Source organism: Etheostoma spectabile, chromosome 15, assembly GCF_008692095.1.
Source record: "Etheostoma spectabile isolate EspeVRDwgs_2016 chromosome 15, UIUC_Espe_1.0, whole genome shotgun sequence".
Taxonomy (NCBI): Eukaryota; Metazoa; Chordata; class Actinopteri; order Perciformes; family Percidae; genus Etheostoma; species Etheostoma spectabile.
The window spans coordinates 14,430,177-14,440,930 of NC_045747.1; the positions used below are offsets into that span (position 1 = coordinate 14,430,177).

General features: G+C 41.8%; 1 protein-coding gene across 6 annotated transcripts in view; it reads left to right on the forward strand.

Annotated features, from left to right (window-relative positions):
* The window catches only part of znf385c (zinc finger protein 385C), a 146,285-nt gene that overhangs the window by 122,643 nt on the left and 12,888 nt on the right, over nt 1-10,754 (forward strand). For 4 of the 6 annotated variants that reach the window (XM_032537952.1, XM_032537950.1, XM_032537951.1 and 1 more), the window contains 3 exons: nt 2,463-2,510; nt 6,130-6,240; nt 10,141-10,348. In XM_032537952.1, the coding sequence (XP_032393843.1) occupies nt 2,463-2,510; nt 6,130-6,240; nt 10,141-10,348 (367 nt within the window). The remainder of the gene's footprint in view (nt 1-2,462; nt 2,511-6,129; nt 6,241-10,140; nt 10,349-10,754) is intronic. The other 2 variants (XM_032537955.1, XM_032537957.1) reach the window with 1 other exon arrangement.

The following is a 10,754-nucleotide window of genomic DNA, read 5'->3' on the forward strand; positions in this document are numbered from 1 at the left end:
GTGTGTGTGTGTGTGTGTGTGTGTGTGTGTGTGTAGGCACTTTGGATTTCTTTGATCCCAGTTTAACGCTGTGTCTGTGTGTGTTCACTTTCCTCATCACACACTGTGAAACCATCTCCAGTTCTGTGGTCTGTAAATGAAACATAAGCCAGAGCTTTCACTCCAGCATACACTTTACACCTTTTCAAACCAAGCGAGGAAAAAAAATGTGGGGGGTTTGGGGGGGGAGAGGTAGGGCCACACAGATATCTGGCTGGCTGGTTCGTACAGTGGGGGACATGTGTGAGGGGGTGGATAAACGTGTGCTGTATGATGTGTATGTGTGTATGTAGGGGGTCTCCAACCTGCTATTTAAAAAGTGAACTTTGTTCATTTTTTCTGCCGCCCACTGCTTTGGGTGGCCTATACTACCCTACGGAGGATTGAGCATGCCCATCAGCAAAAGCAGCACGGAAAACAATTATTCCTCTAACACCCTCATGTATTTATATTAGTGGTGGATGTAGTAGGGCAGGTCTCTGGTCAGTGTTTTGTCTGTGTTGTGCTTATGTTTCAATGGGAAACTTGCTCTTTCTATTTCCACCCCAACGTCTGTGACTCATAGCTCTGTTAAAGCCTTTATTTTGTCTGATAAAAAATATGTGTGGCAAACCACAGCAAATGCATCACAGAATTTAAAGCAATGTTTTACTTTTGGACATCACGCTTCTTTGATTAGAAAAAAATTTAAGTTATAGTAGAAAAAAATGGCAGTAGAAAGGCTGAAAATCATACTTACAAAGTTGCAATGATATTTAGTCTTTCAGTCATTGTTAAAAAGAATACAACTCGCAGTAGGATGTGGAATCTACCGCAACCAGAATGCAAAAATTATAATAACTGTGGAAATGACATCAAATCAGTGTCGCTTCAGTCCACGGAGGAGATGATTAGCCTCCATAACACACAGTCTGACAGCGCAGCTGTGGCATTAATCACAAAGTCCATTCAACTGGGAGCCCCAGGTTCTCTAAGCCCTGATAAGGCACACGTTGTCCCGGACGTGTGCAGGGGGGAAGATGAATGAACCTGTCTCCAAAACTAAATATCCTCCGGTTTCCCTGGTGTCCCATCTTACATCCTCCCCCCCCCCCCCCCTCCTCTCTCTGTGTGCCTCTTTCTCTCTACCTACCATGAAATCCCATCACGGACTCAGCCGCTCGGCGCAGGATAAGTTCTGTCTGCACCAGGATGGCGGGGAAAGACCGAGGGCTTGGACAAAAGACTCATTTATAGCAGTCGTTTCAGGATGGCTGCGGACGGACAATGGGCACATTCTTCAGTTCCTAAAACAAATAGTTGTGTGCAGCCTGCCCTGCTAAGGTGGACAGAGTGCCGCAGGATTGGGAGAGCTAGGTTTCACTGGTCAGGCTTTGGCTGGTGAAGGGAAAAGTCAGTTGCTCCCAGAGGTAGCGTTTAATCATGTTGTTGTAGAGGCCAAAAAAAAAAAAAGCAACAAAGACAAAGGTTGTCCTGAGGGAGAGATATACCACCAGAATAGAGGTTTCAGTGCCAGGTGTGCTTTTTTCCCCTCAAACACCTGGCCTTCTTGAGGAATCCATAGTAAATGGACTCCACTTTTGCAGTTGAGGCCTTTGCCTTGAACATGGCACAGCTCTTTATGTGGTACCAAGGAATCCGATGTTCAGGCTTGTGTATCAGAAAGAAAGCAAAGCAGTGTGTCATTGCTGCTGCCATCAATACACCAACATTTCTTGATCTCTGGGCAGCTGAGGCTGTCTGCAGTGCCATCGGTGTGGTTCCAGTGAGCGCTCTAACTCAGTGTGAGAACAACCCTCTCCAAGTTCACCCCTCTGCCAAGCAAGCAGAGGAATTGACTAGGGCAGGCCCTGGGCCAGCCTGGGGAGAGATCCAAGATGATTGTTATATGTGATATCATGCTGAAGGGTGCAGCAATGAAATCCGCTGTCGTTGGGGCATGCAGACTTTCTAATGAAGCCTCTGCTTTCACTCTACTGTTTATAGTTTGCCGTCCTGGGACTGTCTGCCATCTATTCACAGACAGTTAAAACTGAATCAGTCTGGCCAACACTTCCCTCTCAGCTGCACTGGCTCATATTGTATTAGACAGTCACATAACTGAGATTACAATGAACTTTTACATATGAGCAGTAGCGAGGCTTGTAACAACAGGGCAATGCAGTTGTGTTAAGAACAAACAAACTTATCCTACAGAGCCTGTGTAAGAAGAAACATGACTAATGCTGGATTTATTGTCTATGCAAGGGGTCAATGGGAGGTCCCCCCCCCATAGGTACCTGTGGTGTAGATTTTGAGCTACAGTTAAGTGTCAGATTGAGATAACCAATAGTATATACTGTACGTGATCAGGCTGTATCATGCTTCAGTTATATTCCCCACAGTAACTGTGTGTACATTCTTTAATTTACTTTGTGATACAGGGCTTCGGTGGGCTACACACATACTTACAGAACAGGAGCTACATCCAGGTAACTTATAACGCCATTTTGCCATGTGTCATTACTAAATAGAAGACTGCCACTGTGCCATCGCTGTGTTTACCTTTTGTCGGTACGCAATCTGTGCTGCCTGTGCGATCCAATATGTGCATGCGCATAAATACATGTAGGTTTTCCTACACTATTTCTATCACGCATGCGTTGAAACACTTGACAGCCAGGCGGGACAACTGGCGACATATACATTTTATGTTATTCATTATGCAGTTAATGGCAGGTCTGTTTTATAAAGAGATTTAAATTATTTACTTATTGTTACTGATCCAAAACCCGCATATCGACGTCCGTGTACTACGCCTTGGCGACATTGTTATTTTTGTGACTTGTAGTGTGGGGATGTTGTGATGTTTTTAAATGTAGTTATAATTTGGGGATGTTGTGATGTTTTTTTTTTTTAATCTATTTTACGCTGTGCTTTACGCAGTGTTTACGTGGCTGCCAAACCAAAATAATAAAGGAGTTGTTACATTTTACATGAACATACACCATTTTGGTTACATGTGGAATGAAGTCTTTCTGTCACTGCAAACCTGTGATTCGTTATATGGCATTAGGCATTAGGCAGCGTAAATCGTCGTAAAACAGGATTATCATCTGCGTACCCACACCTTCTATCAATTCCTACAGAGCTGTGATTGCGGTGAACAGAAGGTCTGCAGTGAAATGGCTGTGCTAAATATAGGTCACTGAAAAAGACTACTTCAATTTCCTTAATGTTGGCTTCACTCTCAACAGTCTCCAAAAGCATCAGAAACTTGAATGAGAAAACAAGCAGCTTAATCACAAGTCATACAGTCCTCAATATTGCCACTTGTACAGTAACCCTGACATGTAGTTATATTTCAGAGGAGGCGCACAAGTACAAGTAAAGTGTAACCCTTTGACGCAGAAGTATAAATCCAGCTAATTACAAATTGATAGCAGTGATATCGTTGTTTTTTTATCAGCAAGAACAATATCAGGAGCCATTTTTTCAGTATTGTGAGTATTTCTATCCTGGACACTGTGAATCAAGCTCCACTTCTCTCAATACAGCATAGGCCTCCTCTTGGCTCAGCCCCATTTTGGAGGTCTGCAGACTATATGAAAAGTGTTTTGTGATGACAGTCACATACAGTAAATAGGATTCCACACCAGCAGAATGTCTCCTGTCTTTACTGTGAGGTGATGAAAAGCAAATCGCAACAGAAAGACACATATCTGAAAACTAAATAGGTTTCCTTTCAATTTAATTGCATAACACAAAAGTACTCAGGTGCCCAATAAAGTCAGACATTAAAACCAAGAGCAGTCCCTTTCACCAGTGCTTGCGGGGTCATGCTTTCAGGTCACTTAAATGTTGCAAGCACAGGTGCAATCAATGAGCCATCAATTCAGTTAAGTAGTTAACAGGAACTGTTGCAACAGCATCCATCCATCCATCCATCCATCTTCATCCGCTTATACGGTATCGGGGGCAGCAGCTCCAGCAGGGGACCCCAAACTTCTCTTTCCCGAGCTACATCAACCAGTTCCGACTGGGGCATCCCAAGGCATTCCCAGGCCAGGTTTGGGATATAATCCCTCCACCTAGTCCTGGGTCTTCTCCAAGGCATCCTTACCAGCTGCACAAACCACTTTAACTGGCTCCTTTCATCAATAAAACGATCTTTGTTATGTCGAGATAACAAAATAATTCCTATGTTTTCTTGAGAAAACAAACTTTGTTATATTGAGACAACAAAAAATAAGTCGTTATCACGAGACAACTTTAAGTGCATTAAAAAAATCCATGGCCGTTCTCGGCTTCTGTAGAGTAGTCTACTGTCATATAAGTAAAATTAAATCATGTTGCTAAAGATAAAAATTCAAGCCAGCATGCTTACCCCTATTGCTTTGGCAACAGCAAGTGAAACAAGAAAAAGATAGCAGGGAAATTTAAAAAATGAGAATTGGTCAAGTATGGAAACTAGCTGCATGCAAAAAAAAAAAAATCTTATCAGTGGGATTTACATAGAAAGATTCATAAAGAGATTTATCTTAAATAATTATGTAAATTCAGTGCTCAGAACACCGACCCATTTCTTTCCGTTAACATGCTGATTAGACCTCTTCTCAATGTTGGCCCATATCCCAAGTTAACAGGTGCAACTGAACAGTGAGGATGATATTGATCAAGGACATTGTGTACAAAACCCCGCTGTCCAGAGAAGAAGTCTAGACAAATAAGTGGAAACATCTGTGTGGGTGGATCATAGGTGTTACTTTTGTGTGCAAAGAATTGACATTGTTCAAAGCCAATTGAAAATGAAAAATATTGTATTATTGTAAAACATTTTGAAAAAGAAAATATCTTAAATAGAATACAGTTTGATATATCAATAAGAAATTGTGTTGGATAAGTATAATTGTTGTCACACTGCAGACTTGTGTCAAAAAAGAGCTTCAGAGTCTCAAGCAAGGCCATCTTTACGTAGAGTGTCAATATATAAACTGGTGAATTTTCCTCTTACTGCATAGATATGTCATCTAAAGTTCAGGTCTTAGATTATCTTTAGGCAGTCAAGCACTGTTTGACTTTCTTTTTATTGGCCAAGGATTTGTTTCTCAAAGTTATGTGTGTATCTGTTGTTGTAATAGTTCTATTTTCTACTAACTTGAACTTGGTATGGCTTGTTGATTTCTCCTGTGCCTGGGATACTTTGTGTACCTGCTCACTTTTGCACTGTAACAAAGCAGAAAAGACTAGAAACTGTTGGAATGCAGCCATCTATTGCTGAAAAGCATTACAATCAACCTGAATATATTTACATTTGTTAATGCAGTCACATAACACTCAATCATTGTGACAGTGTAGGAGCAATGCTTAATCAGTTGTCATGAAGTATAGATTGATTAAATGTAGAAAGTAGGCCTTTCCACTCGTCTCTCAGGTGGTTATCTCTCATACTGACATGTGCCCTACCCTAATCTAGCCCATCATAAGGAGTGCGGCAGTATGACTCTCAAAGCATTTCTGATTTTCTCTTTTATAAAAAGTAACAAAATAAAAAATATGGTCAAGTTAATATTTACTCCATGAATGTACTGTTGGCAAAACAGCCACTGATGTAAGAAACGTCATGCACAAAGGTTTTACACACATTCCCTGCAGGGAGAAACTGAAACATTCCCCTCACATCACATGGTCATGCAGTTATCGTAAATCTTCTCAGCTAAAACAGGCAGACACTACCTGCTTGTCCCTGATTTCTTGTTCATTTTTTAAAAATCTTTAATCACTATGTTGAACAATATTGGTACCAAATCTTGAATCATGAAAGTTGCCCCTGAGGGACTGACACCATTTATCATGAATAACTGAAGTTATTTACCCATTACATTCTACTGCAGCTAATGGAAGTATTTGGGTGAAATGTTGTGCAGTCTACTGATGTATTAGGGGATACTTAATAAAAGTATGGCCACACTAAAGATTTAATCATGTCTTACTGGGGAACAACCTCACTTCTGAGTTGTTCTACTGCACAAACATTTCTCATTTGGGAAAATAAAATCTAATAGGTAGCCCTAATGTTGTTTGTACTGGTCTTCTCTTACTGTCTCTCAGATGGACCCTGTCCAGAAGGCAGTGATCAACCACACATTTGGTGTCCCTCAGCCCCTCAAGAAGAAACAGATTATCTCCTGCAACATTTGCCACCTGCGCTTTAACTCAACGGTAAGAAATGTTTTAGTGGCTTTTTGCCTGGGTGTTTATGAGAAATATAGAAAGCTTGTGGGACGATAAGAGAGAGAAAGAGACAGCATGCCAGACTGTGTGATTTACAACATAAAAGCAATCTATTCCAAAAAGTGAGACTAGTCTCAGAAAAACAAAACTTTGTTTTGTGCTATCTTCTTGAATGTTGTTTTTTGAAAATATTGCCGTCCCCCAATTACCAAAGCCTGTCCACTGACTGTGTGTGCGTGTGCGTGCGTGTGTGTGTGTGCGCGTGTGTGTGTGTGTGTCTTTGTGTGTGTCTGTGTGTCTGTTTGTTGTTTTGGTATGAGGGATTAGACAGCAGGGAAAGCTGTCGTTTATCAGCAAAGAGCAGAAACAATCAGTAGCCCCTGCAGGAAGCAGCATTCTCTGCTTTCCATTTCTCCCAACACCCTTAGCACGTGCACACATACACAAATTCACATACTGTACACTTGCAAACATGCACGCTAGAGCACACACATGCACACAGAGAGACACAAAGACAAACATCCCATGACATTTCATGCATATTCACATAAACAAATAGACAATAGTCCAGAAAGCCTTAAGACATTAATGTCTAGGCACAATAAAACGCACACACACACACACACACACACACACACACACACACACAGTCACCCACTTTTTTTGGACTCCATCTTCAAAGAAGGGCTGAGGCACAGGAGACAGCAAACTGAGGGGGGAGAGGAGACTCCGACGTGCTCCGACAGTAGAGCAAATCCCATTCCCTGTCTATGCACACCGACTTAAAGAGAAGATGCAGGTCTCACTGTAGCTTTATCTGTCTCTCTGAGAGCATGAATACTCTCCTAACACTTCCTTGTACTTTCCTCAGACTTTGCTCACATATTAAAAAAACAAGTTATCCTTATGCATAATGTAGGGTGACCATATTTTGATTTCCAAAAAAGAGGACACTCGGCCCGTCATCAAAACACAAATTCAGACAGGCTTCTCAGAGGTTAATGAACATGCTTTATTAGGCCTCAATGGTATAAAAATAACTTATGTAATAAAATAAAATATGTAACAACCTATAACAAGATAATAGCTCTTTTCAAATAAATAAATATGAAATAATGTTCTAAATCTGTGTCAGCTTCAAAATCCAGCTTCAACTAAATATCTCTTAACACCTTTTCAGTGTAAAAAGATGAGGTTTTTCGGTGTCCATGTGAGCTTTGAGATCTCAGCACATATATTAGACACTGAAATAAATGTGCTAGCTTTGCACACGGCGCACTCCGCCTCCCACTTGTCGATACGTGAAAAGGTTTTTTTTGCAACTGAAGCTACACTTACGCTTTGGCATTCTGTGTGCAATGCTGCTCCACTGTCTGATCTGCTCCCTGTATGTGCTCCACTGTCTGATCTGCTCCCTGTATGTGCTCCGCTGTCTGATCTGCTCCCTGTATGTGCTCCGCTGTCTGATCTGCTCCCTGTATGTGCTCCGCTGTCTGATCTGCTCCCTGTATGTGCTCCCTATCTGATCTGCTCCCTGTATGTGCTCCGCTGTCTGATCTGCTCCCTGTATGTGCTCCCTGTCTGATCTGCTCCCTGTATGTGCTCCGCTGTCTGATCCGCTCCCTGTATGTGCTCCGCTGTCTGATCTGCTCCCTGTATGTGCTCCACTGTCTGATCTGCTCCCTGTATGTGCTCCCTGTCTGATCTGCTCCCTGTATGTGCTCCGCTATCTGATCCGCTCTCTGTATGTGCTCCGCTGTGTAAAGCGACAGTCAATTTAAGTACACGCTTAATGGTCCCATGAAAAACACTGAAAACCGGACATTTTCCTGAATTTAAAACACCTTATAAACTAAACTTAATACTGGCTGCAATAGGAGGGCATTTGTTGTTTTGTGTGTGTGTGTGTTTAACTGAAAGCAAATGGATAAATATGCAAGACTATTTGATGTATTTTCTCTTGTTCATCATATTTAAAATTTTACATTATGATAACGTAGATAGAACATAATCAAGCTACAAATACATGTACCAGAGTGCTGCAAATATTACAGAGACAACTGTGTCTGGCAAATTTACTAAAGGCAATATTTGTTACCACCAATCTGAATGTTTAGTAACTTGAGGAGAAACATGCACCGCCACAATCAAAACAGGCAGCTCAGTGATTGTTGAATTAATCAATCACACCAATCGGCAGATCCATTCGATTTTTGTTATGCCTTTTCATTAATTTTGCTACAAGCAAGTCATTTTTGGGAGAGATGATTCAGTGCCATTTTAGAGGCTATGGGGCGACATGTTCCACACCCACCGAACATAATGTCTATGCACCAGATATACTGAAGTCCAGTGTTTACTTTTAGCCGTAGGATTGCTTAATCACCGGACAATGAGGGATCCCTTAGAAGAGTACTGTATCCTGCTGGCCGGCATAGTGATGTGAAAACCAAAGCTCATTTCACACCTTGTCATTCTGCCTCCACTGAGGCTGAATTGGATGGAGAGACTGGTGGTAGAGAAGGCACTGGCAGAATTCGTCACATCACGCTAATCTCTGAAGCCTTTTCACAGAAGATCAGTCACACGATGTGCTGAAGTATTCAAGTTGTTTTTACAGATGCTTTGACAGCCACATTATTCATAGGTCTCCTCTATATCCCACCATTAGGCTCGCTAATGTGAAGTGTACCTGTTTAACTTCATTCTCAGACTGCTAATGTTTACATGGAGCTAACACATAAGACTGGTGGCAGTGGTGGTGCATGTATGTGTGCCTGGAACCTTGTATCCGTGCACCGACACAGCACAAGCACAAATTGCATTTATTGCTTATGGGATATGTATTGTGGATGCTCTGGTAATCAGAAATATCCACATTTTGCTCCTACTGAAACACTCTTTTAATCATTTCTGCATACTTATTCCTCACTTAGGAGTACTTGAAAATGAAGTCCAGTCTCTTTACTCAACTTGTTTTGTCTCTTAAAATTAGCATGATTTATTTCTCATGGAATTAAAACTGAATAAGGGCTCGGAGCATTGCAATCTTGGCAGTAAGACTTAGCTTGCTCCACATAGCAAAACATGCACCTATTGTAAAAAAGCAATTTATTCTTAATCCTTCATCCATTAACTCTTAAATACTGAAGGTATGAAAATGTCCATATTACTCTTCTTTATAATTTGTGTTATTTGTGGACATTTAAGTTTTTCACACTTTATTTTTAATTTGTTTAATTTGGAACTCATTTAGCCGGGTTCTAGTTCTACCATGTTCTATCTAGGCCAGGAGCTGATGAGAGCTGATCCCTGGAGGTTGTTTTAGCTTTTAATGACTGATATCTGTATTGATTTCTCTGCAATTCCTATGTATCCACGCTTGCTCTGACAACAGGGGCTTTGTTCTCGGATTGAACGGGGCCGTGAGAATGATGAGAATGTGAAGGTAAATCTTGATCCACCCAGAGGGTAATTTGTGTGAACGTGTTTATTGCTGCATTGCAGTCAGTCAGAATGTGTTTGCTGTCTGATTTGTATTTGTGGGTTTGTGTGAGTCCTCGGATGTGTGTATGTATTGCCACACGTCTAGGATATGCAGAGGCTGACTCTCATAGTGCACATTAATAGGGTAGTTGTGGAGATGGGATCCTCTCTCTTGTTGCATATTACACATGCAATTATACCTCTGGCCTCCCAATGTGCCAGCGCTGTTATCAGGTGGAAACAGACTCTCGTCTTGTGTAAGCCTGCAATAGAGTGAATATTCAGGCGTGCATTTTAACATTTATTGCACGTGGGCTCAGTCTTTCCAGCACATAATGCATTGAGTCAAACACTCATTTCTGCTTTTCCCTCCTGACCTGCTTTTCTCTCATTTTCCTGCAGAACCAAGCAGAGGCCCACTATAAAGGCCACAAGCATGCCCGGAAGCTCAAAGCCATGGAGGCCCAGAAGAACAGGCAGCGACGAGCTGGGGAGGCCTCATCCATAGGAAGGGAAAGAGACCGGGAACGAGATCGGGACAGGAGCAAGACGTCCACATCCGAGGCAGCTCTTCCCGTACTCATGGATACAAGCTTAGTGGAGGGAACAAGTACGTAAACAGAAAGTATCTCTTGATGATCACTGTATAAAGCTTCAGTTCCCACTAATACTGCATTTCATTTTTCTAAACCCCACCACTAGTCTATAGCCACGACATTTCACTTTCAGGATTGCTCCGGTGCTGCCGGAAAGTTGGAATTTTAAAATCTGGTTGACTTTTGAGGACTATGGTTAACTGGTCCTCAGATCTCTGCAGGGTAAATCCAGATAGTTAGCTACACTATCTGTCCAATCCGAGTTTTCTGTTGCACAACTAAAACCACTTTTGAAAGTACACGTCCCACCAAAATAAGTTTCTTGTCGGGGCTATTTTGCAACGGCACCTGCAATGCCATGTTGACTAGCCAAAACCTTCCTCCGCAGCACTGTGGAGGAAGGTCTGGCAAAGCGAGACT